Genomic DNA, 27,956 nt, shown 5'->3' with positions numbered 1-27,956 from the left:
ACCAGCTTATTTAATTATAGGGTGGTGTGATATGTAAATTATCCATGTCCTTCCTTCCAGAATAGTTACATAGTGAAATACCTCAGAGCTGGATCTGTTGTGCATGTTCAGAAGGCAGAGTGAGTCTCCTTGAGCATAATATCCCATTCCATTATCAGCTGTGTAGCCCATGGTACTGATGTCTCCTTCTGCTGAAAATGTCCATACAACGTGATTTTGATCCATATCTAATAAAACGATCTTGCTGTCAAAAAGAGTCATGAGATATGGAAATGGGTTGATTTCTGAAAACAAAAAACAAGTAGATAATACATATAAGAGGGAAAAAAAACTTTCATTTGGCAAAATCCCTTGATTCACTATCAGGCTATTCTGAAATCCATGGGTCTTCTCTGGGTTCATCTACTGTTCCAGTCTCAATCAACACTGCTAGGCGCCCTAAGCTCAGATTTGTTAAGTGTGTTTGGTGATAAAAATTGATTATTTGACTTTAACTTCAGCTCAGAGACAGCATTCATATCCCTGAGAATACCAAGGGTCAAAAATGTTTTTAAAATACGAATTGTTTATTGCACAGGTTTTAGGTAATGAATACCTGAGGTTCTGGACTTTACTGTGTCAGAAAATGGTCCAGGTCCTTTGGATGCGAAGGCTCGAACCTAGAAAAAGAAAAGGATACCAGAAAAATTGCATTCAACAGTGTCCTCAGTGACAGCAATTATGTTCTGAGACTGATAAATTATCGAAGGTTTCATTTCACAATTTTGGTATCAGTTATGAATAGTTTCTTTTTTCTGTCAGGTTTTTATTTAAATTCCAGTTAGTTAACACACAGTTTCCAGTGTAGAATTTAGTGATTCATCACTTACACACAATACCCAGTGCTCATCTGGACAAGTGCCCTCCTTAATCCCCATCACCCATCTAGCCCATTCCCCACCCACCTCCCCTCCAGCAATCCTCAGTTTGCTCTCTGTAGTTAAGAGTCTGTTTCCTGGTTTGCCTTTCCTTCCCACCCCCATGTTCTTCTTCTGTTTTGTTTCTTCAGTTCCACATAGGAGTGAAATCATAGGGGTTTTTGTCTTTCTCTGACTGAATAGTTTCAAATAGTTACTTCCATCTGAGTATAAAGCAATAAATCACTAAAAGGTAAGTACTGCCCCACATTCATGCCGGTGGTGTGGTTTTTATCGTTGCTATTGTTGTCTGGAACAGTACAAAGTATTGGCACAAATCTCCCCTGCAAAAGATTTGAATTTCTAAAAAAGGTCTTTAGCTATTTCCAAAATGAAATTATGTAGAACATTTAACAGAAACAAAACTATGCATATTATGGTAAACTCCCACAGACTGTGAAATAAACAACTAGAAGCTTTAAATAACCAAATTTACTGTACCTTTTAAAAAATGAGATTTGCAAAAGAAAAATAATAATTAAAACTTACATTTGAATATTAATTATGCATTTCAAACCACTTTTACATACATTATCTCTTTTAGTTCTCACAATTACTAAGAGCAGAAACTAGACAAAATCAGAATTAAGTAAGTAACTCATCCACAATGACATACGCAGAAACTGGCATAAAAATCAAGTCTTGTGGGGGTTTGTATACTTGTATACTGTACCACTCTGCATCCCGGTACCAAAGCTTTTTAAAAACAGCTTTTAGGGGTGCCTGGGTGGCTCAGTCGGTTAAGTACCTGACTTCAGCTCAGGTCATGATCTTGCGGTTTGTGAGTTCAAGCACCATGTCAGGCTCTGACAGCTCAAAGCCTGGAGCCTGCTTCGGACTCTGTGTTTCCCCCTCTCTCTCTGCCTCTCCTCCTCACACACTCTGTCTCTGTCTCTCTCTCAAAAATAAATACGTACTAAAAATTAAAAAAAAAAAGAGGGGCGCCTGGGTGGCTCAGTCGGTTGGGCGTCCGACTTCATGATCTCACAGTCCGTGAGTTTGAGCCCCGCATCAGGCTCTGTGCTGACAGCTCAGAGGCTGGAACCTGCTTCAGATTCTGTGTCTCCCTCTCTCTCTGCCCCTCCCCTGCTCATGCTCTGTCTCTCTCTGTCTCAAAAATAAATAAAACATTTAAAAAAATTAAGAAAGAAAAAAAAGAAAACAGCTTTTAGTAGACGTCTTTTATTGTGTAATAAATCATTTCCACTTCCCAACCTCGCATGTGTATAACAGCCTATAAAGGAAATTGACACCCGTAATGATGGACCCAAAAGGTAGATCCTCAAGTGCCCTCTCAGTCAACAAAGTATTAGATTATTTTTATTATACTTCTACTGTTAAATATAGTTTACCATATTATACATACTACTATCTGTACATGGGGTGTGTGTATGTGTGTGTGTGTGTGTGCATCATGGTATGTACATATACCAAGACGTCTTCACTTTTGCACAAGACCACATTAAGTGAAACTCATGCATATCTGTGCATATCACCTTGCACAATCCTGTGATGACTGAGATCTGAAACTATATGTACATTTAGACAGATACACTTAACCAGAATATTTATTTAACCAGAACACACATAATTCTCAACAAATAAGAATGTGTACTATCTTTAACTTTTATGTACAACTTCTTCGATTAGTATATGTTGAACAAATATATTAACAAAATAACTATTAAATTAGAATTTTACAAAAACAGATCCTTAGGAAACTCAAATCTCTAAAACACTCCCCAAAGCATTATGTTCCCCAAAAAGAAATGGGAAATAATTCTAAATATGTACAACATTGTCACCTGTAAGGCGGACCTACGCCAGCCGACTCCATCTTGTTCTGTGTCCTCCACCTTGACCACGCCTCCTCCCCTTGAGTAACCTCCCGCTGCTCTTTCGTTCAAACTTCCCGATCAAAACACGCCCTGTGGCCTGCGTGTAACAGGACTCCGACCCTTCCCCAGCCAATCGGCTGAGGCCACAGCCATTACCTCACCAACTCCCCCTAGACCCCAATAAAACCTTTGTGCTTTTGAAACTCGCTCTCTCTCCCTGGCATCTCACCGCTGCATCGGTGCAGGTAGGGGATTGAGCTCGAGCTAGCTCGAATAAAAGCTCTTTTGCTTTTGCATCGGACTCGGCTCCCTGGTGGTCTTTGGGGATCGCGAATTCTGGGCATAACATCACCAACTTGGTATTTAATGAAGATAAGAAAATCATCAAGCCATCTATCATAAGTAGAAAGCTATTTCATGTTAAAGTTAAAATGCCCAAATGGGGTGGCAGTAACTTGTTATTCTTGACTCCTATTCTCACTTTCTCGTCTATCAGCAGCCAGACAGTAACTCTGAGATATCAACTACCTAGACCCTCAGGTTTTATTTCCAGCAGTAGCTCCAAGTTGGGGCATCCAGAGGATTCACAGTAGTGATGTGATCTGGGGGAAAGGTTTCTAGCAGCTGGACTACAGAACACCACTTCCTTGCCATGCAGCTTTGGTAATTCACTGACACACCCAGGGACATGGCTCTTTCTTCACAGACAGTAAGGGCATCAAATGAGATAAGGAATATAAAAGCATCTACCCAGGTACACGACCTATAGTGATTACAGGGAAAAATAATGGTTTGTTCTGAATCTGAAAGCAAGAAAGCTGTCAAACTGTCCTTTACCCTAGCTGTCCCCTCTCCCCTCTGTATCTTTGCCACCCACTTGACTTCTGTGACCATAGTGGATCTCAAATTATTGACAGAGTGGCAGTCAATAAACCTAGTCCTTTAATCAGCCTTCTGTTTGCACCACTGAGACCCTTGTATCCCTGTTTTCACTCTTATACCTGGAAGGCAACAGTGTACCCGGGACTCATGCCTTCAAGCTGAAAAGACATCTCTGAGGGGGTTGCATTGACAGCCATCCAGTCTTCAAATGTTTTATTTGTGTCTCTCTGGTTGGATATTTGATAGAACATTTCAAATCTCGTTAACACACCGTTTTCATGCTTAGGCTTATTCCATCTAAATTCCACCACAACTTCGTTCTGGTTATGGTATTTCCCACTTGGTAATATAAATATCCTGGGATTCTGGGGTGCCGACGGAACTGAAAAGCAGAGACACAGATAGGGTAGAAAAGAATATAAAGTTGACTTTTTACCATTCATGATGAGGAGATGGAGAAACAGTAATAAATATTTCTCATTCCAGAAATCGAAGTGTATCTATCTTATTCTTCAGGAGAGAAGATTCCACAGATTTCTTCAGGAACCTATCCTGATATCTCAGCAAATCTTTCTTATCTGCAACCCAAATCCCTCTTACCACCACTTAGGCACATCTTTCTCATCTGTGCCCTGTATAGATGAAAGGTGGCTGGTTCTCCTTAAAAATACAATATTTACTCTCCTCCTGCCACAGTGATTTAGCTGGTGGTGGGAATGGCAGTCACGGGATGAAAGGCAGCAACTTGGCCCGGCCTTCAGCCAGTTCAGGATGTAAAATCCAGCATGTCACAGATCCAGGCCCTCTTACCTTGAACCCTTCCATGGAGCAGGGTATACCCCAAGAGTATGGTTTGGAGGCTACCATTTATCCTAGAGCCGAACCAAGCAATTTAATGGCTCCTAGCCCTTCAATGAATTTATCTCCCTCTTAATCAAGAGAAATTCCTCTGCCTGATGTCCATGTCATTTCATGCAAGATGCCTGTCTTCCTTCTTCGGACTCCTCTACAAGGTCCCTTTCCACTGTCCACTCCAGTCACATCGCTTCTCAATGTTCAACACTCATATCATTATCCAATCTCCAGGCCTTCTTACACTGTGCTTATATGGGATACCTTTCCTTGCATCATTCCCTAGAGCCCAGCTAGAACTCCCCCTCCCCAAAGGCCTTTGGTGGCCATTCCAGTCTATGACCATCGTCACCTCGTGAAAGTGGTGGGGCTGCTTGATAGAGATGAAGCATTCTGTCTTGTCTATTTACTCTATGCCATTGAAACTCAGTTCTCACTATCTCATTTCTGTTATTGTTGGAAGCCTGTGTTTATCTCTCTACTGTTTTATGAGCTCCATCAGAGAAAGCACCTTTCCTTATTCCTTGTTAAATCCCCTCAAATCTAGTATAGGACTAGCACACTGTAAGCGCTTAATAAATATTTGTCCATTTGAATAATTTCCCAACTATATTGTAAATTTCCTGAAGGCAAAGGCCAAATCTTTTCATTTTTTATTGCCCCCCAACATCCAGCAGAATGCTGATGGCCCTAGGTCCCCAGTACATCCCCTGACAGACGCAGGCAAAACCATTTCCACGGAACGATCCTACCAAAGCTGACATCCCAAGATGATCTCAAAGACAGCATACCTGGATTCAAATGCTAACTGCTCCAGGACCTACCCAGGCTCTACTATGTTCCTGTTGTGAGACTCATGGGTAAATATTGTTGAAAGAAACTTAACAGTTAAAAACAAACAAACAAAAAATGCACATCTATGCCTGTTGAGCTCTTTCTGCCTGCCAGGTCCTGTGCTAATAAGTTCATAGTGAATAAATCAGTATGATACTATCATTTACCAGCATTTGAAGACATGACTGAGTGGAGACTTGATAAAACGGCAGTGGAAAGTCTGGATTAAGTCCCAGCTATTCTACATTGGGCAACCTCTAGGCTTCTGCTTTCTCATTTGCATAAGTGAGATAGTAACACCTGTGCTACCTTCCAGGGAGCAGGGGGAGGATCAAATGCAAGGAGGAAATGATGCTCTGACACGTAATAGGTGTGCAGTAAACGTTTAATAAAGGAGTGATACATATAAATGTGCTTTGTACATTTTGTAGTGATACACATGTAAAGACACGACTACTATCCTTTTTAAAACATATTCCAAAGGAAAACATTAAATTCAGGCATGAGTTATCCACCTATGGAAGCTTCTGAGTTACCATCGGTGAGAACATCTTCAGACAAGCCTGACTTCCATGAAACTGTCCCTGCTATTATATTCCCGTTTTCCTTCTCAAGTGTTTCACAAGTTACCTGAAACAGGTTTCTGCAGCATATGTATTATTATAATCAAGTGAAACAATCTTTAAGAAATCTTGGAATATGCTTTTGGAATAAATGATGCAGACTGATACTAATGGTGTTATTCTCATCTCCAAAAAGTCACTGAAAAGGTATTGAATCTCAACACATCTACAGAACTGAAAGTTACTTTTAAAAATTATTAGCCATTTATTGTAGAGCATAGAAAATGAGGCTCTGCCCTTTTAAAAAGATCTTTTAACCCCTGTACCTGTTTCAGGTGCTCGAAGTGACAGAGATGTTTGGGGGCCCTTTCCCCAGTACGTATAAGGAGTGACAGAGAGATTAAATAAGGCATACGGCTCCAGCCCTTCCACAGTAAATACAGGTGAAAGCTGCTGCTCACTAGCCAGGAACTAAAATATAAGAACAAAACATTATTTTCTTAGTGAGGGAGTCATAAAACCTTTTATTCCTAATGAACTAAAATCTCCAAACTGGTTCACCTGTGAACCAAAACGTGCAATTTTGGAAATGCTAATGTTGCTAAGTTCCATGTGGTTCCACATAGACCAGTTAAAATGTACCTAACATACCAGTTGTTAACATTAACCACAAAACAATCAGAGACTGGCTACAAACAAGGGTTCTCAGGGGGCCCCTGGGTGGCTCAGTCAACTGAGTATCTGACTTTGGCTAAGGTCATGATCTCACAGTTCATGGGTTTGAGCCCTGCTTTGGTCTCTGTGCTGACAGCTCAGAGCCTGGAGCTTGCTTCAGATTTTGTGTCTCCCTCTCTTTTTGCCCCTCCCCTGCTCATTCTCATTCATTCTCTCTCTCTCTCTCTCAAAAAATAAATAAACTTCTTTTTAATTTTTAAAAATTCTCAGGAAAAATCTTTTCTTTTTTTAATTTTTTTTTTTTTTTTATTTTAGAGAGAGAGCATGAGTGGGGGAGAGGGGCAGAGGGAGAGAGAGAAAATCTTAAGCAGTCTCCACACTCAGCATGGAGACCAATGAGGGGCTCAGTCCCACAACCGTGGGATCATGACCTGAACCAAAATCAAGAGTCAAATGTTCAACCAACTGAGCCACCCAGGCGGCCCCTCAGGAAAAAATCTTAATAATCAAATGCATTGGGAGCAACAAAGGAGACAGGCTTCGCTAAATGAAGGAAGCACAAATTAGTGTGGGCAGGGCTGATACAGTTGGTACAGCCTGTTTGAGAAATGGAAGTTACTAGAACCAACACTATACCTTAGAATGAGAACTGAAATCCACACTGTAGAAAATTATACCCCAATCCACTGCTGGGGGAGCATTCCACAGGATTTGAAAACTTGAAGCATTTCCTTCAATCCTAAAGGAAGACTCTTGAACAGAATCTGGGATAACCTTGGGGGTAACAGAAAAGTTCCCTATGGGATGAAAGAAAGAATAGAGGGGGAGAGAATTTAGGGTTCTCAAACATCATAGAGAACATGGATAATTAACAGAAATTACTAATAATTAATACCAAAATAAAATTTCCCTTTCTTTTAATATATCCTAACAATCTTCTTTTTCTGACTGTTCCATGCTGCAAATTTGGATTAAGAGTAAAATGCAAGCAAACCAAGAGAAACTACCAAAGCCTTTTTCTTTTTAAAACTTTTTTTTTAACATTTTAATTTTTTTTTTTTTTTTTTTTTTTGAGAGGCAGAGAGAGACAGAGCATGAGAGGGGGAGGGGCAAAGAAAGAGGGAGACACAATGCAAAGCAGGCTCCAGGTTCTGCAATGTCAGCACAGAGCTAGATGCAGGGCTCAAAGTCTGAGCTGAAGTCAGACACTTAACCGACTGAGCCACCTAGGCGCCTCTAAAATTTAATTCTTAAGAAAAAATTCCCAAAGGGGCACCTGAGTGGCTCAGGCGGTTGGCTGTCCAACTTTGGCTCAGGTCATGATCTCACAGTTTGTGAGTTCAAGCCCCGCTTCGGGGCTTAAATATTTTTTTAAGAAAACAAAACAAAACAAATCCCAAAGTAAACACTTATTTCACAAAACACGCTTGGAGGCAAGAGGGTAAACAGAAATAATATACTGTACCTGGCAGAGGCTTGAGTGATGTCTGAATGATTGTGAACTGATTAAATTTGGCTGGTTCCAAAACAGAGACACTGGTTCTCTGACTTATTTCCTGAGCTGTGATAATCCTAAAGCCATTGATCCAGAAGAGCCGGCCACTATAGTACATCAGTGTATTCTGGGAAATTTCAGAAGTACTCCAGGCTGCAAACTCCGTGATGTTGATATCTCCGGCACTGCTAAAACATGGCACCAATTAGCCTGTGAATCTCAAGTGGGGGAAGGGCTGGTACATTCACGTACTGGAGAGAATGTATGTTTGTGAGGGTGTGTGTTTGTGGATGCAAAAACAAAAAGAAAATACTTTGCAACAATAATTATCGTTATTTTTAGTTCCGTATAAAGTTGATTTTTTTACGCTTTTCTTAAAGTATACCTAAAGCAAGTCTTCTAGGACTTTTCTCATTAATGTGATATTGCAATGGCAAGAGTATTACACAGATTTTAAGAAATACTGGTGATTCTCGTAGTACCTATCTTAGAGGTGCAACCTACTGGCTGGTTTCTTCTCATCGGGCCACGCCTCCCTCTTACACTTGGTTAATCATGTTATTTATTTGCCACCCATTATTCTCTCCTGTTTGGTCCATCAATATATACTATTCACAACTGCTGCTTCAATGATACTTACTAACTTCGTTAGCTCATGCAGAATGCTTCTTTTCAGACTGGGGAATTCAAGTTAACAGACTATTATTTACATCGATGCTAGAGTTTTCTCTCCATGACACAGAATTGGGGTATAATTTTCACTTTAAAAATCTGCTTGGTAGTTTCTAAAAATCTCTCTTGCCTGGTACTCAATAAATAAAAACCACTTCAATGATTTTCAGTCTTTTGAAGTGGTGGTTTGACTATTTCTTTTCAAGATTTCTCGACATCTTTTTAGAGTGTTGACAGTTCCTTCTTTAGAAAAGTAGAAAGAATGGCACTTAAAATCAAAACAAATAAAGGTTTTGATTTGAGAATTTCACAATATCTCCTTGACAAAACTGTGACTACCTGAGAGGACCAAAACTGGAAGTTGGGAACCTTATAAAGAAGTATATTCACCAGGATGATTCATATTGTCCTTTTTCTAGTGAAATACTCTATTTATACCTACGCAGTTCTGAAGACAGCATCTGGTTTGCCTTGTGGACTTTGACTTGCTTGTCTAATTTCACACCTTGTTATTTCCACTTCTCATTAGAAGTTTCCAGCAACCTTGTGAAATACATAAAACCCAGTTCCAAATGGAGGGAAGCGCACTAAACAGGATGCACTTGGGCTAGGAGGCTGGCCCTTCTGGACCACCCACAGAGCTGCTGATGCCTGCATCCTGTGAATGCCCTTGTGTTAGTTTAGCCCACCCGGTTGTTTGTTTCAGCATTTCCAAAGTGTCCCTAGGACAGAGGGTTTCCCCGCAGGGTGAGCCTGGATATCCCTTAGCTGCTCCTGGCATGGATGACCCCTCATTTCCAGTTGAAGACTCCTCCCCTATAAAAATCTCATGGACTAACCGGGAAATTCTTGACCTCCAATGTTCACGGCACTTCAGCAAAACCTCCTCACTTTCGAGAGGTCACTATGGGGCTTTCTTCTACCTGTAATTTCAAACCCTTCAGTCCTCCACAACAAGTAAAGCTGGATTTAAATCGAAGCTCAAGAAAAAAGTCATAAAAAGTCAAACTCTTCCATAAAGGGTGAAGTATAGAGGTCAGCTGAGGTTACTGTGCTGAGGGTTCATTCATTTACTCATTCAGTCAACAAGTGTTTTGTGCCCCGTTCTGTGTTAGCCACTAGGAATACAGTGGTAAATAGACAAATACAATCCCTGCCCTCATAGAATACACAGGATAGCAGAAAAGGCAGTCTGGAAGAAGATGAGCAAACAACCACACCGCTGAATGGCACCGTAAAAGGAAAAGTAGAGTGGATTCCTTAACAAGGAGACCTACTGGGATCTGGTCAGAAAAAGTCTGGTCACATTAGAGAACATGCTTAAACTGAGCCATACAGACCGAATACCAATTAACCAAGGGAACTGAGTCTGGGAACATTGCAGGCAGAGGGAACAGCAAGGGTATAGGGTCCCTTGGAGCATGTAATCAGTTCTGACATAACCAAATACATCTGAATTGTTGACGGGGGCACCCTCTTCAACTTCCAGGTCAGATATGTTGTTATACTTGTACCTGATTAATTCTTTTATAAACTAAAGGAAATTGATGGACTTAGGAGAAGGAAGAGCAATTTCAAGAGTAGATCCATCACGGGCACCTGGGTGGCACATTCAGTTGAGCATCTGACTTCAGGACTGGGCTCAGAGGTCATGATCTCTCTAGTGTGAGCCCTGCATCAGGCTCTGCGCTGACAGTGTGGAGCCTGCTTGGGATTCTCTGTCTCCCTCTCTCTCTGACCCTCCCCCACTCACTCTCTATCTCTAATTAATTAATTAATTAATTAAAGCTGCTGTGGCTATACTACTATCAGACAAAGTGGTCTCTAAGCAATGAGCATTACCATAGACTGATGAGGGCATTTTATAGTGACAAAAAGCAATATAATCAAGTATATAGATTATAATATAAATACAAAGCACCCAGATGAAGATGAAGAGAATCACCATAGACTAATGAAGGCATTTTATGTGATAAAAAGGCAATATACTCAAGTACATAGATAATAATATAAATACAAAGGACCCAGGTATATCAACTGTAGAGAACCATAGGCAAATCTACAATCATAGTTGAAGACTATGGCACCTCTTTCTCAGTGACAGTACAAGTAGACACAAATATTTAAACTACACTGTCAACTAATTTATGTACTTGACACTTATAGACTACTATACCAGCTATTAATCTAATGATAATTAATCTAATAATCCAACAGATTATTAGCTGAATAAATATTCTTCTAGTGCACATGGAACATTCATCTTGATATACCCAATGGTGGGCCATAAAATAAGCCTAAATAAATGTCAAAAGATTGAAATTAGTGTATGTTTTTCAGCCACAATGATATTAAATTAGAAATTGATAGAAATAATACCCAAACAATCCCAAAATACTTCACAATTAAGCAACGTACATTTTAAAAACACATGGATCAAAGAAAACTAATGAGAGAAATTAGAAAATATTTAGAAATTAGAAATTAGGAAAGATAATAAAACACAACATACTAAATTTTGTGGAATACTAACTAACACGGTCTTTAAAAAATATATACAGCTTTAAATGTCAATATTATAAATATATTAACAGAATGATGTGAACACAATTTCTTCTTTCATCTTAAAAAGCTAGAAATAGAAGAGGATATTATAAAAGAAGAAGAAATAATAAAAATAATACTGGAAAAGAGTAAAACTGAAAATGGAAAATCAACAAAACTAAAAGCTAGTTCTTTAAAAACATTAATAAATTTGATAAACCCTTAACAGGAGTGATCAAAAAAATGTATCAATATCAGAGATATGAGGACGTCACTAACGACCTTATAAAGTGATAACACGGGACTATTATTAAATTTAATCTGACAACTCATTCAAACTGGATAAATTCCTTAAAAGACATGAATTAACAAAATTGATTCAAGAAGAAATAAAAATTTAAATAACTTTATACCCCTAAAATATATTAAATTTAAAGTCAAAAAATTTTCCACAAAGAAAATTCCAGGCCCAGATGGATTCACTGGTGGATACTATCAAAATTTAAGGCGGAATTAATATCAAAAACTCAGAAAATTGAGGAGGAGGGAATGTTTCCTAAATCATTGTAAAGGACTATTATAACCCCCTAAAGCATTTCTGCATGAAACCAGAACAGTGAATTTAGCAATGAATGAATCAAGATACCAAGTCAATATACAAAAATCAGTTGAATTTCTCCATACTAGTAATAAGAATTTAGAAAATGAAATTTTTGAAAACACCACTTATAAAGCATCAAAAAAAAAAAAAAAAATCAGAGGGGAGCCTGGGTGGCTCAGTCAGATGGGTGTCCAACTTCAGCTCAGGTCATGGTCTCACGGTTCATGAGTTCAGGCCCCGCAATGGGCTTTCTGCTGTCAGCACAAAGCCCACTTTGAATCCTCTGATAAACCTCTCTCTCTGCCCCTCCCCTACTCGCACACTCTCTCTGAAAAATAAATAAACATTTTTTTTATTTTAAAAATCAGACACTTCAGGATTAATTAATGAAAGAAGTGCAAAATTTCTAAATTTCTTGGAATGCCTGGCTCTCTCAGTCGTTGGAGCACATGGCTTGTAATCTTGGAGTTGTGAATTCAAGCCCCAGGTTGGGCATGGAGACTACTCTAAACAAAACAACAAAACAAAACAAAACAAAACTTCTACACTGAAAATACAAAACACTGCTGAACAAAATTAAAGAAAACCAAAACAAATGAAGAGAGATACCATTTTTAGTGATTGGAAGACTCAATATTTTATGATATCCATTCTCCCTAAATTGATAAGAGATTTAAAATTCCAACAGGCTTTATTCTAGGAATTAGTGAGATGATTTTTAAATTTATTTGGAAAAGCAAAAGATCAAGAATAGCCAGAATTAAAATATTGAAAAAGAAAAACAAACTAAGGACTGAATATTAGCTATCTTTAAGTCTTTTTCTAAATTTATAGTAATCAAGAAAATGTAGTATTGGCACGAGATTAGACAAATATAATAAAGGAACAGAATAGAGAATCCAGAAATAGACCAAAATATATTCAGTCAAATAATTTTGAACAAGGACACAAAGCAATTAACTAACAAAAGGCAAATCTTTTTAACAAATGGTACTGGAACAATTGGATATTCATATGAAAAGGAAAGAAACATCTAAAAACCTATTTTAAGTGGATCACATATTTAAATATGGAAGCTAAAACAATATAAAGTACATCATAGGGGCACCTGGGTGGCTCAGTCGGTTGAGCGTCCGACTTCGGCTCAGGTAGTGATCTCGCAGTTTGTGAGTTCGAGCCCTACGTCGGCCTCTGTGCTGACAGCTCAAAGCCTGGAGCCTGCTTCAGATTCTATGTCTCCCTCTCTCTCTGCCCCCCCCCCCCCACTCACACCCTGTCTCTCTCCTTCAAAAATAAATAAACATTAAAAAATTTTTTTAAAAAGTACATCATATAAAATTCTCACAACCTTGGGATAGGCAAAGATATCTTATAGAAGGCACAGAAAACACAAACCATAAAGAAAATAATTGATAAATTGGGTAAGTCAAAATTAAAAACTTCTGCTCACCAAAGACACCACCAACAAATATATAGGTAAGCCAAACACTGAGAGAAAAATTTCACAACACATATCTTTTACAAAGGACTTATATACAGAATACATAAAGATCTCCTGCATCTCAATATGGAAAAGATATACAGCCAATTAAATAGTGAGAAAAATACTTGAAGAGTCACATCACAACAGACAATATATAAATAGTCAACAAAAAATTAAAAAATGGTGAAAATTATTAGTTATTGGTGAAGTGTAAATTAAAAGCACAATGATATATTGCTACATACACCAATGAATGGTGAAAATTTGAAAGATTGCCAAAGCCAACTGTTGGGAGGATGTGGACGAACCAGAACTCTCATACATCTCTGGAGGAAATGTAAAATGGTATAAACCCTCTGAAAACCAGGAAATTATTTAAGAAGTTAAGCATATATCTTCCATATCACCCAGCAATTCTACTCATAGGTATTTATCCAACAATACATCCAAAGCTTGGGTATAAATATTTATACAATTTTATCCATAATAACCAAAATTGGGAAGCAATCCAAATGTCCATAAAGAGGAGAATGGATATGCCAACTATGCAATGGAATACTACTCAGCAATAAAAAGGAAAGACTAATACTCTTAACAACATGGATGAATCATAAAGATATTATGCTAAGTAAAAGAAGCCAGACACAAAAGGTACATATTTCAGGGGTAGGGGGGATTGATTGGGTAGGGGCACAGGAAAATTTCTGTGATGATGGACATATATGTGTCTTTTTTAAAAATTTTCTTTATTGTGCTTATTTATTTATTTTTGAGAGAGAGAGAGCTTGAGCAGGGGAGGGGCAGAGACAGAGGGAGAGAGAGAATCCCAAGCAGGCTCCACACTGTCAAAACAGAGCCCTGTGTGAGGCTCAAACTCATGAACCGTAAGATCATGACCTTATTCAAAACCAAGAGTCAAACACATAACCAACAGAGCTACCCAGGCTCCCCTCGACATATCTGTGTCTTAAAATGTACTTGTCAAAACTGATATCGTGGAATACTGAAGATCTGAACATTTCATATTATGTACATTACACCTAATTTTAATAAGCAAAAATGTTAAAAAAAATAATAATAAAAGAAAGTGTAGGAAAAATACTAGAAAAAAAATACCTTACAGTATTATTATGGAAGATGTGGAAATGCCAACAAGAGAACCAGGGGCTTAGTTTGAGGACACAGATTGAGAGAATAATTCATGTGCTTCTTTCGACTCCAGTCTTCATGTGTGCTGTGCAGGATGATTCCTGCTTAACTCCAGCATGTTAAGAAGAAGAAAAACACATGTATCCATTTCTTGGGCTCTTGAGAAGCATTCTTCTCAGTGTCTCCACTGTACTCTCTTTCTACCCCATCACAGTATTCACCATATTCTACTGTCATTAGTTGTTTGCAAACCTATCTTTCCCCACAAGCACAATATGCTCATGCACTGCCACATAACTGAGGGGTAAGTCATTCTCATCCTCAACAGATTGTTTTCAAGAGATATTACTTACCTCCGCCCTCGAAGAACAGCTGTGTACAGGTGAATGCATTGACTGTCTTGAACCAACCAATACAGGAGTCCATCACTAAGGTCTAAAGTTAGAGCAACTACCTAAATAGAAAATAAGAAAATGAATCAAATACATGTTTGGAGGAGACTTTTGTGAATAAGTCACACTTAAACTATAGATTTCTCTTTAATGTCCTCTTTGGAATAATAAACTCGATAATTTTTACCTTTCGCTGAATAAAAAAATTATGTGAGATGCCTATTCCTATGTAACTTGGATATAAACACAAGTTTCCTAAAAATCCTCAGAAGGCAGGGACTTCCACAGACTTAGCTCTGGTGGTTCTCAAAGTATGATTTTTGGACCAGCAGCATCAGCAGCACCTGCAAAGTTATTACAAATTTTCAACCACACTCCAGGTCCTACAGATGTCCAGATGACATCTGAAAACCACTCCTTACTAATCTTTATTTGTCTTTTTGTTACAGTCCATGCCTTAATTTTATGTCCTGTCATCCAGGAAAGGCCTGAGGAAAGACTGCTTCTCCTGTGAAATAGTTTGCATGAGACAGAAGTTACAATTCAAGGGAACACTTTTGCTTTCTTTGGCTTTGTAGGAATTTTTCAAATAAGCTGAGATGGCCAGGTATATGACCTCAGAGTGGTGAAGTCTTTCTATAGCAGACCTAGAGGCTAAGAGAGATCAAGGATTAAAGTTGATAGCTACATCTCTAACAAAATTCTGCAGCATAAAAACAAAAATGATGAGCCAGTGAGAAATGTAAAAAGAATACAACAAGGTATCCAAGAACAAAAAAAAAGGCACATCATTGCAAAAACCTCCAGCTGTCATATAAATCACAACCTCTGTCTTCAAGGAAACTCAGTCTACTCCTTACCCACAAAATAAAAAACAAAAAACAAACAAAAAACTATCTAGCAATCCCCAGCCTTTTGGGAGTTGAATCATGTCCTTGCCTCAGGCTAAAAGAAATTTATTGATTATTGTGTCAGTTAAAGTGAAATATGGTTAATCTTGTTTCATTATTCATAATGAGATGCACTCAAGTTTTCTAAATCAAAAAGTCTGTTTTATCTCTTAAAAAAAGAATATTCTACAACTCCCTGTTTTAGAATACAGCAAACTATTCGAGTCATAGATAACATTCAGGTGTTGGGTCATTACCCAATTCCTTTGCATCAGTCATTTGAGCCCATATTTAAACAGAGCCAGAGGACATTCCATAAATCTTTGGTAACCACTGCTGTCTAATAACAGCCATGCCTTGGAAATGCCAACAAGGCATAACTATAAACTTGAGGTTTAATCCTGTGGTAACGTGCACTACGTATATATATGAGCCCGCCCGATCCATCAGATGTGGCAGCGGCTATCTTTTCACTTTAGATGAATGTCTCACTGCATTCTCCCTTTTAATCACACAAATATCAAGCCTTTCTATAAATAATTGGCTGTTTATTTTATTATACCTATTGATTGCACAGTATCTCATGGCTCCATGATAAATTTATGAGTAACATATGAAGGAACGAATGACAGTGAAATGAAGAGTTTTGCTCGGTGCAAAATATGTTACCTTCAAAACACCCACTAGCATTAATGGAGGCAGATGGGTAAGACATCAAACCATGGAACCAAACTATAGATTTGTACAAGTAGCACTCCCCAGCCTGTGAAGGATTTGGAGTGGGAATTTAAAGAAGGATGTGTTTCCCCAAACATGCTGAGAAATCTAGTTTTCCACTCATTTACAAAAAAGTCCCTATGGCCACTGTAGAACTTCCCAGAGTGAACATTACTCAAACAACAAGATCAGAGCACTGGGGGACATTACTGACAAAGTCCCAGGAACAGACAGAATGTTACTCTTGAGATAATATTTTTTTTATCTTTAATATGCTTTTACAAAAATAAAAGTGCTTTCCCCCAGCACTTATAGAGACATAAAAAGATATACTTTTCCTATATTCAGACTCAAAGTTTCCAAAATAAAATTAAGGGATGTTTTCATTATTTGACAGAAATGATTAATCTCTGCGTAAATTTGTATTTCTTTTAGGGGAGTGTGGGTGGCTCAGTTGGTTAAGTGTCTGACTCTTGATTTCAGCTCAGGTCATGATCTCATGGTTTGTCAGTTCAAACCCCATACGGGGCTTTACGCTGACAGTGCAGATCCTGCTTGAGATTCTCTCTCTCTCTCTCTCTCTCTCTTTCTTGCTGCCCCTTCCCTGCTCACTCTCTTTTTTTTTTCTTTCAAAGTAAATAAGTAAAACTTTAAAAAAAAGCCTGTGGAAAAAAAATTGCATTTCTTTTAAATATCTGTGCTATAATCTGTATATACAACTGAAACTAATGTAATGTTCTATGTCAATTATATCTCAATTTAAAAAATAAATAAATAAATAAATAATAAATTTTTAAAGATCCTAGAATTGGGGATCATGTGACTCAATAATTTGTTTATAAATGATCTGGTTTATTTATATTATGGGTGATTTATCTCTACTGGCAGAAAAAAAAATGACTAAAACAATAAGAAAAAAATTAAGGAATATCCTAGGTAGAAATAGTACGAGTGCTTTCTTTCTTTTTCATGCTTTTCTGTGATTTCTAAATTTCCTACAGGAAACACAAAATTCAGAAATTTATGAACAGGAAAGACAAAATTCAGAAATTTCAGATGATAGCTACAGGGTATCAAGAAGATAGGTATTGCTTGTAGAAGTTGAAGATCAAGAAAAATAAGTTTTGCTTCTAGAAGCTGAGGAAGTAACATCTGTTTTAGAAATGTTCCTATATCAGGTGTGCTTTTCAGATTTAGTTGCAATAATAAGAGCTTAACCACTGAGTAGTTACCATGTGCCCTCGCACTGTTCTCAGCATCTCACATTAATTATCTCATTTAATCTTTGCAACAGCCCTAAGAGGTAGGACAATTGCTAACATTCCCATTTTTCAGACAAGGAAGCAAAGAGAAGTGAAATAATTTGTCTAGGAGTCACAGTTTCTAGAGCAGTCAGTACCCAAAATTGATCAAAGATAATAAAACATCTACTCATTACTCAATAAGAAGCTCTAAAATAGCCAATACAATTCCTGAAGATTATAAAAACAGTCAGAAATTAAAGTGCTTTTAAGTGCGGGTCCTTTCAAGATACAGCAAAGTGTAAACATCTCCATATTGTATCTTAATTTGTTTAATTATTATGACAATTAAATAAGACTTAGAAAAAATTTGGTTACACCAAGATCTTACTGTAACAGTATTTCCTTTCAGATTCTACCTTAACTATTCCCAACAAGCAGAAACAGCGTTATCGTAACTATTCGATAGCACTATTTAGTATGACTAAATGATCAGGTCTTATTTTTAAGTTGTCACCTTTTTCCCAGAAAACCAAGGCTGTGCCTGTATTACAAGGGAACTTTCTCCGTTTAGCCTGGTGCTTTCAACTGAGTGTAGTGTGGTCCAATAGAGATATCCTCCGACCGAATCCACTGCCATGTCGTTCACCAGCAACTTCACATGGGTCACAATGTCCGTGTGCCCTGTCAACAGAGACTGCCTTTGTATCTATAAAACATAATAGTAGGGTTGATTAATAATTTTCAAATGACATTGTCATTTCTTAATAGTATGTTGCAGGGTCGCCTGGGTGGCTCAGTCGGTTAAGCGTCTGACTTCAGCTCAGGTCATGATCTCGCGGTCTGCGAGTGTGAGCCCCACATCGGGCTCTGTGCTGACAGCTCAGAGCCTGGAGCCTGTTTCAGATTCTGTGTCTCCCTCTTTCTCTGACCCTCCCCTGTTCATGCTCTGTGTCTCAAAAATAAATAAATGCTAAAAAAAAAAAAATTTTAATAGCGTGTTCCAATTGTCAGTAAATTGTTACATTCTTCCCACTGCGAATGTTTATTAGCACTGTGTACTGGGTAGTGTGCAAAGCCTTGGGAGCAAAACAGTCATGGAAGCTGCCCTCGTTGAGCTTCTCTTTTTTCAGGACTCTAGGGAAAAAAAGGAGGCAAATTTACTTTGAATTAAAATACTTATTTTTCCTAATCATACAACCCCACAATTCAAACACTGCTAGATAAGAATGTATTGGATAGCAATTGCATTACTAGGTATTTATACAAAGGATACAAAGATGCCAATTTGAAGGGGCACATGCACCCCAATATTTATAGCAGTGCTATCAACAATAGCCAAATTATATGGAAAGAGCCTAAAAGTCCATCGACTGATGAATGGATAAAGAAGATGTGGTACATACATACAATGGATTGTTACTCAGCAATCAAAAAGAATAAAATCTTGCCATTTGCAACAACGTGGATGGAACTAGAGTGTATTATGCTAAGCGAAATAAGTCAGAGAGAGACAAATGTCATATGATTTCATTCATATGTGGAATTTAAGAAACAAAACAGATGAACATAAAGGAAAGAAAAAAATAAGATCAAAGCAGAGAAGGAGGCAGCCCACACGACACTCTTAAAGACAGAGAACAAACTAAGGGTTGCTGGAGGGGAGGTCGGTGGGGGGGATAAGTTAAATGGACGATAGGCACTAAGGAGGGCACTTGTTGGGATGAGCACTGAGTGTTGTATGTAAGTGATGAATCACTAAATTCTACTCCTAAAACCATTATTACACTATATGTTAGCCAACTTGGATTAAAATTTTTAAAAAGAGAGAGATATTAAAAAAAAAAAAAGTGTATTTGATTAGACTCCTGGAGAAGATGTATACATCCTGATAAATGATGACGTCTCTCCTTGCTGCTTTTTTTCAGTATATTTCCCTGATATTAATTACTGCCATTACTGAGTACTTATTGGGTGTCAGGCACAGAACATTTTTATCTTGAAATATTAGCTTTTGGGGGCGCCTGGGTGGCTCAGTAGGTTAAGTGGCCGACTTCGGCTCAGGTCATGATCTCACGGTCCGTGAGTTCGAGCCCTGAGTCGGGCTCTGTGCTGACAGCTCAGAGCCTGGAGCCTGTTTCAGATTCTGTGTCTCCCTCTCTCTCTGACCCTCCCCCGTTCATGCTCTGTCTCTCTCTGTCTCAAAAAAAAAAAAATAAAATAAAATAAAATAAAAAGTTAAAAAAAATAAAAAAAAGAAATATTAGCTTTTGTAACCCTAACATTATGCCTCTAAAGGATTTCTATCACAAGTTAACTAGGTTCAAGGAATTTAAGTAATTTTTCCTAGAGTTAAACAGTTTTATAAGAGACAGAGAAAATACTTGAAACCAGTTTTTATATTCACTCTTACACTTCCTCCTTCAAAACTTTTTTTTTTAACTATTTTTAAACTAATCAATTTTAGGGTGTATTCTCGGATTTACCCCACTCAACTCCATTCCACCTGCATATCACTGGCACTTATGAATTCAGACTACACCACATTGCTTTGCCTCTAAATACATTGCTTTGTATGCTTCTTCTATTATTTTTTTGAGGGGAGGGTGTAGAAAGAGGGAGAGAGAGAATCCTAAGCAGGCTCCATGCTGTCAGTGCAGAGCCCAAAGCAGGGTTCAAATCCACGAACCATGAGATCAGGACCTAGCCAAAATCAAGAGTCAGCTGCTTAACCGACTGAGCCACCCCTTCTTCTATTATTTATATATGTATTTTATCTCATCAAAAGAGCGAGGACAACAAGGGTTGGTTGCACAACACTGGACATACTAAAACCCAGGACATTTTATACAATAAATTAATTTTATTGTATGTGAGTTATGCCTCCTAAAGCTGATTTTTTAAAACAGATACATATCTACTATTAACTTTATATTCCCTACTATGCCTATCTTCATGGCTCCCAACACATTGGTAACAGATAAATGATTGTTGAATGAATAAATAAGTGGACAAGAAGCACCTGATTAGAAAATGATTCCGGGACTGTATTTCTTGATCTTTCAGACCAGTATGCTCATCGCTAACCATCCCTCTCTTCAAAATGTACCACAACACAGACGTACACGACGTCTTCAGGTTGCATCCAGCTACACCCTCCATCCTCCCCACCCCACTCTATAACTGCGGAGGCTTTTATAGACTGCACCAACTGGACTCTCACTCTCTGGCTTGCAATGGCATGCAGCCAGTGGAAGTAAGGGCAGATCAGAGGGAAGAAAGAAAGAGGGTTCAGGTGCTTACTCCCCCAGGCAACTCCTTTCCAGAACATACCTTTTGACAGTGGCTGGGTTTCACGTCAGCAACTCCCATAGCTACAGCCCTTACCACGTTCTTCCCCCTTCGTCCCCGTGCCCCCATGTGCCTAAAGGTGGTTCTAACTTCCCACACTTACTAGCCCAGGGCATGTTTCACCATCCTTTGCTCATTTTCCTTAGCCCTCTCCACACCTTTGAAAATAGTCCCTCCATTGGGTTTCCTTCAGTGGGTCTTTGGAGTATGCCATCTTCCTCCAGGGCACTGACCCACATGTGAACATTTTAATATATTTAAGATATTATGGAGCACCTGGGTGGCTCACTCGGGTAAGCACCCCACTTTGGCTCAGGTCATGATCTCACGGTCCGTGGGCTCAAGCCCCGCATCGGGCTCGGTGCTGACAGCTCAGAGTCTGGAGCCCGCTTTGAATTCTGTGTCTCCCTCTCTCTCTTCATCTCCCCCACTCACACTCTGTCTCTCTCTCTCTCAAAAATAAACATTAAAAAGTTTTTTAAAAAAGCTATTATTGAAAATACATAACTAGTACAACAAACAGCGATATAAAGTTTTCTTTACCCATAAATCCCTTTTAGCTAAAAAGTGAGTATGTTTAGAGACAAATATTAAATAAATAATAGCATAGGTGGCACACAAGTATGAAAAACGACATGAAAACTCCCAGCCACTGAAGTGGTTGGGTATTGTTCTAGAGCATCCAGAATGCTGAGCTTTAACTTACCACATACGTCCTTCCAGCCCAGTAGAGAAATTGACCCAGCCAATCAAAAGCTAAAGCCCCTGCTCCTGCAATGTTGGGTATGCGATAATTCTCTGAGATATCCGTCCCATTCAGCAGCCACACATGAACATCACCTTTCGTGTCGCTGTAGTAGAGGCTGTTGTTATACCAGTCCATGTCTCAAAACAAAATGAATTAGTAGCAGTTATTTTTCAGGTATGCCAGCATAAACATGGTGAGTCAGCAAATCACTCCTGCACCTCCACGTAATTTGAAAGCACATACTAATATGATATCCATTAGAACTTCAGGGATCTATCAAGAATACTTCTATAATGTTATCTCAAAAGCTCAACCCCGGGGGGACTAGGAAGAGGAATTGATATTCACCAAGCACCTCTCTTTGCCAAACATTGTCCCAAGCACTTTACGTATCTCACTTAAATCTGAAAACAAAGGTATGAAGTCGGAATTATCCCCATTTTTGACACGGGGAACCCAAGACTCAGTGAGATTATCTATTCTCCCCAAGGCCTCACAGATAAAAATGGGGAGCCCAGAGTGAAGACAACTCCAAAGCATCATTCTTCATACCATTACCTTGCTACCTCCTAAGTCCAGCTCCTACGTTGGTCAGAAATGCTGCTGTACGTTTAGTGGCCCAGCAAATAGATCAAATAAGTAATATAGTTATAGACGGTGCCATCTGCAGGCAAGTTCAATGTTGCATCATCCTACAACGAAGACTTTTCCTTCATTCTAATGTGTTCTAGGCAAAATGACCCACTTCTTACTTAATATTCCTCTGTGTCAAGAAATTGTTTCTTACATTGTATTTAGAACTTCATGCAACCATTCCGTGCTTCAGTCTTACAGCAAACATAACAAATTACTTAAGTATAGCTGTTTTTAAGTGGAACCAGATAGGCTGTTACCATGAGACAACGTTGACAGATTCAAATACATTCAAATACATCAATAAATAGCCTCACCTTTTGTGAAATAATAAATAGCACCTATACCTGAGAACTGATATTTCTACACTGGCAGTGTAGTTCACTGAATGTTTTTTCCTTTCATTATTGTCCTACTACCCAAACACTCAATTCTTTCAATGTATTGAAGAGCGTAGGAAGCCTTGTAAGTAGAATCCTGATGTCCAAGTGAACAAGGGATTTGGTGTTTACCTGACACATTTCCTATATCAGAGGACAGGAACTCTCCTGGGCCAAAGCTATTTAATGGCTTACTCCAAAGCCCATCTTCTTTCACAGCCATGATAAACGGTGGTTCCGAAGCTGTTTGGGGAAAAAAAAGAAAAGAAATACTGCAGAAGGCACACGTTTTAAGGGACACATCTTATACCCCAAGATTTCCTTTATAAAGTATAAGAATATCAACGTTTGAAAAACACTGTGGAAGGACATGGATGGCTACATGTGCCTAATAGAATTACCTATCATATTAAACACGTTTTGTGATTTTTGGATAAATAATTGAAGTTGAATGTGAAGAGAAATGTGTGGTGACATTGCCTCTAGAGCAATGTCATCGTCGTGGCACAATCCTCCTGCCCCGTTGGATATTGGTTGCCGTGATCCCATGCAGAGCACCCAAAAGCCACTGTGGTAACAATAGCAATGCAAACATAATAGTTATCTTTCCGTTTCCTTTTCAGCCAAGAGGATGGAATTCAGCATAATTCAGAGCCCCTCGACTTCTCTCACTATGACCTTCTGAGTTCCAGGGCTATTATCACTTAACAAACCATGAGAAAGAAGAAAGCCATAAGGAAGAAGAAACGATATTGTTTCCTTAAAAATATCTTGAAAAGTTTAAAATAACAATTTAGAAACGTAAATTCAATATCACACAATGCCTTATTTGCTTTCCTAATCCAGATAATGAACACATACTCAAGTGACAAATGCACCCTCATTCTAATTTCTTTACCACCCTGGAGGAGAGGAACTCTTAAGGACACAGAGAATAAGCCTATTTTGTCAGAATTACTCCCTAAATCAAGGACATTTTCAGTGTACCTGGGTGGCTCAGTCAGTTCAGCATCCGACTCTTGATCTCGGCTCAGGTCATGATCTCACAGTTCATGAGATCAAGCCCCACGTCAGGCTTTCTGCTGACAGCATGAAGCCTGCTTGGAGGGCTCTCTCTCCTCTCTCTGCCTCTCCCCCACTCATTTTCTCCCTCTCTCTCTCTCTCTCTCAAAATAAATAAACTTTAAAAAATAAAAAGACCGTTTCCTCACCTGGCACCAGAGTGGTGCCCACCAAGGGCTCCGACCAAGGGCCTGGCCCCTTGGGAGAACTGGCTCTAACAGAAACCTTGTATCTTGCAGCACTCTGCAGCTCAGGCACGTTAAGCACGGTCCCACTTATGTTAGAGAAAATCCGAGTGATTTCAGGAAAGTCCTCGGTTGATACTTTCACCTCATAAGTCCAGTTCTGCCAGGCGGAGGGGCCTAATGAGAAGAGTTAAACCACATTACTGACCAGGATGACATAGACAAGGGCAAACAAAAAATTGCCAGTAAATTCATCTACACCTTCATCTTGAGTGGAAGGGTAATTGGGCAGTAAAACCTATTACCCCGCCAGTCATCAGGGTTAGTCTCATGATATGACTAGGATACTGTCCATTCCAGCCACACCATAGCTTTTGCTCCGTCGAAGGAGACATCATTTCTAGCCAATCAGAGTCAAGCTCAGTCGAAGCTAGATGTGTGGCTACGTAAAATTGTCAGGAGGGTGTTCTATAATACCGCTAAGTGTAACCAGGCTCCTCAAGAAAAAATGTTTAATGATGAATCTCTACTACAACTCTCAGTGTTTGCATAGCACCTTCCTCTAGAAATCCAAACTATACAAGAACAAACAAACAAACAACAACAACAAAAACTTCCTATACGGCAGTTGAAATATACAGCAAACAGGCGTACTTAGCTTTGTCGTAAGGTAAAAAATAGCCCATGTTTGCTAAATAGTCTAGAATCAGGAGTTGGCAAACTACAGCCCACAGGCCAGATCTGGCCCTCTGCCTGTTTTTGTAAATAAAGTTGTACTGGAACACAGCCACAGTTCCTCATTTACATATCATCTATGGCTGTTTACACACTGTAACGGCAGACTTGAGTAGCTATGACAGAGACCATATGGCCCACAGAGCTGAACATATGTACTATCTAGTCCTTCCTTTACAGAAGAAGTTTGCCCACCTCTGTGCTAGATACTAAGTGTTCTATGTAAGCACCTTAATTTTTTTTTTCAATATATGAAGTTTATTGTCAAATTGGTTTCCATACAACACCCAGTGCTCATCCCAAAAGGTGCCCTCCTTAAGCAACTTAATTTAATCTGCATGACAATCCCACAGAAATATGTAAGTAACATTCTAGTTTTCCAGTAGTGGAAAACAATGCATGGGCTGGTTAAGTAGCATGCCCAAGATCATTCCACTAATAAATGACAAGGCCTGCCTTTGAAACCATGTAGGCTGGCCCCAGAGCCCACCTGCTGACACTCCATACACACTGCCTCTCCAGAGATGAAAGTTCAAGTTCAAAGAGCTTTAAGAAATTGCTCCAATTCATGTCAGGTCTAGATGGGTCCAAATCTCAACCCACCTTCTCTATCCCTCTGGCTAATACATTCACTCAGACCACAATGTCAGTGCCTGGCCCCTGGGTGACATTCAATGAATGTGCAAACTATTCTGTTGGGATACACATGGTGAATACAGAGATCCTCCTAATAATAAATGCAGAACAAATGTATAAGCACTTTTTCTGGAGTTAAAAAGCATTTCTGGTTGATGACTGAATAATCACCTACGGGTTCTCAAAATTGAGTCGCATGTCAAGCAGTTCAAACTCTCCTTCCATCAAGGCCAGAAACCACACTGGGGAGGGGGCACTCACTGGCTCCTATGGCGAGGGCAGGGGGTTTCCACTGAACCAGGGCCTGGTGGGAGCCAAAGAGCACGGAGAGCTGCTGGGGGCGGCCCGGCATGGGGTGTGGCTGGGCGTAGGAGCCAAAGATGACCAAGTTCCCAAATCCAAACTCTTCTATGTGACTCAGGTCGCATCCCACGATGAACTCATTGAAAGACAAAGAGTCTTGTTGGAAAACAGCCTTGCCATCTGTGACAAGGAAGTCATTGTTTTCACAAGCAAAGCTCTTCACATCGGCAAAGGAGACATGAGCTAGGACAGGATGGGAAGCAGAGCCGTCCAGAAACGTTGACATGAAGACACGAGCGGTGTCATTGAAATAAATGATTCGTTTGGACTGTGGCTTCACTGCAAAGTCCTTTAACGTGCAACTCTCCACAATACGCAGGGCTTCTGAGTCCCGACCAGATGGCACAGGGAGATCTACTCTATAAATGCCGTCTTTCAGGAGATAAAACGCGTACCTGACATAGGAGCAAAAGAAGCCGGGTGTGATCCAATGCAAGGGTGAGGGTAACACTTTGTCCTGTTGTGCAGTCAGAACCTCTGATCTTACCAGTCACTGAGTCCAGGGTGTCCCAAGATGCAAAAGAGTAAAGGTATTTACTAAAGATACGCACTATTCATTTAAGTTAGAGGCTGAAACATTGCAAAATTTCAGTCTCACTTAACAGTGCTTTGTCTCTAACCATATATGTGACTTTCTAAGGAATCAGAAAATTTAAGAGCAGAAAGGGTCTTTAAGATTTTCTAATGAAGCCTACTTTTTTTTATGTTTAATTATATTTTGAGAGAGTGCAAGCAGGGGAGGGGCAGACAGAGGGGGACAGAGGAAGCAGGCTTTGCACTAACAGCAGCAACCCCCATGTGGGGCTCGAACTTGCAAACCACGAGATCACAACCTGAGCCCGAGTCAGCCGCTCACCTGACTGAGCCACCCAGACGCCCCCTAATGAAGCATACTTTTAAAGGAAAGCATATTATATAAAAATTACATGCCTACATGTGTTATTTATTGTAAAACACTTTTCTCCATAATGCACATATTCTTAAATCTAATTCTTTCAATAAATTTTCCCATGCATTGTGAATGATAAAATAAAGCAAAAATGTTTAACCTATTTTAAAGCCAGTTATTATTTTGCTATAAATATCTTATAGTACATAAATATAATAGTAAAACTACTTTGCATTTTGGAGTAGACAAAGTTTTTTTTTTTTAATATTTACAGTTGAGTGGGGCAATAGAGCTACCATTTTACAAATCATAAAGATTAAAACCCCACAAGACAGCAAAACAGCTGGGATGGACCACCCAGCAGTTAGGAGAAGCTAATGGAAATCTCATGGCAACAGTGAAGGTGAGTTTTTAATAATAAAAACACCACCAAAATATTTCACTGATAAACCAAATCTGTAAATAGAATTTGAACTAAAACATAAAACTATTAATTTGGATGAAGCTAATTTTGAATGTGTGATCATGGAGACAGATGCTAACAAAAGTATACTTCTGCTTAGTAAATCTTTCTTATCACAACCCTGTGGATTGACAGGATTCCAACATTTCATCACAACTGTCCAATCATTTTCTTTGTCCTATTCAGTCCCGTTCTTGTTCTCCTTATGGCTGTCCCAAATCTTTATCAATATGCTCCACTCCTGTGCTAGAATAATATCTGAGATATAAACTCCACGCTGAGATGTTAACCTATGTTTCTTGTCTTAAAAAAGGGTTGTAGCGGGGCGCCTGGGTGGCTCAGTCGGTTAAGCCGCTGACTTCAGCCCAGATCATGATCTTGCGGTCTGTGAGTTTGAGCCCCGCGTTGGGCTCTGTGCCGACAGCTCAGAGCCTGGACCCTGTTTCAGATTCTGCGTCTCCCTCTCTCTGACCCTCCCCCGTTCATGCTTTGTCTCTGTCTCAAAAATAAATAAACGCTAAAAAAAAAAAAAATTTTTTTTAAAAAGAAAGGGTTGTAGCAGGCAAAAAGCAGAAACAACTTGGCTCTTAACTGCCTGCTTTTGTTTCCCAAATTCAAAGCTATTAAGGGAATATAAAGGGATTTCAGGGTAGATAAGAGGAAGATTTGGCATGAAGATTACAATCCTTGTACTGAAGTAAAGAGGAGTGTGGGTCTTTAATACTCT

The 27,956-nt window shown here is 39.1% G+C and overlaps 1 protein-coding gene across 6 annotated transcripts in view; it reads right to left on the bottom strand.

The window, feature by feature from the left end:
* Positions 1–27,956, bottom strand: part of ROS1 (ROS proto-oncogene 1, receptor tyrosine kinase) — a 116,335-nt gene that overhangs the window by 55,865 nt on the left and 32,514 nt on the right. For 4 of the 6 annotated variants that reach the window (XM_019418182.2, XM_053904536.1, XM_053904538.1 and 1 more), the window contains exons 13-24: positions 25,776–26,272; positions 24,108–24,320; positions 23,029–23,139; positions 21,842–22,020; positions 18,302–18,493; positions 14,898–14,998; positions 8,066–8,283; positions 7,237–7,397; positions 6,252–6,396; positions 3,796–4,058; positions 596–659; positions 82–284 (exon numbers count right to left, since the gene is read on the bottom strand). In XM_019418182.2, the coding sequence (XP_019273727.2) occupies positions 82–284; positions 596–659; positions 3,796–4,058; positions 6,252–6,396; positions 7,237–7,397; positions 8,066–8,283; positions 14,898–14,998; positions 18,302–18,493; positions 21,842–22,020; positions 23,029–23,139; positions 24,108–24,320; positions 25,776–26,272 (2,347 nt within the window). The remainder of the gene's footprint in view (positions 1–81; positions 285–595; positions 660–3,795; positions 4,059–6,251; positions 6,397–7,236; positions 7,398–8,065; positions 8,284–14,897; positions 14,999–18,301; positions 18,494–21,841; positions 22,021–23,028; positions 23,140–24,107; positions 24,321–25,775; positions 26,273–27,956) is intronic. The other 2 variants (XM_053904535.1, XM_053904537.1) reach the window with 1 other exon arrangement.

The sequence above is a fragment of the Panthera pardus genome, unplaced genomic scaffold (genome assembly GCF_024362965.1).
Source record: "Panthera pardus isolate Hobbes unplaced genomic scaffold, ASM2436296v1 HiC_scaffold_17, whole genome shotgun sequence".
Classification (NCBI taxonomy): domain Eukaryota; kingdom Metazoa; phylum Chordata; class Mammalia; order Carnivora; family Felidae; genus Panthera; species Panthera pardus.
The sequence above is the reverse complement of the archived record's forward strand: the minus strand, read 5'-3'. Positions and strand labels throughout refer to the sequence as shown.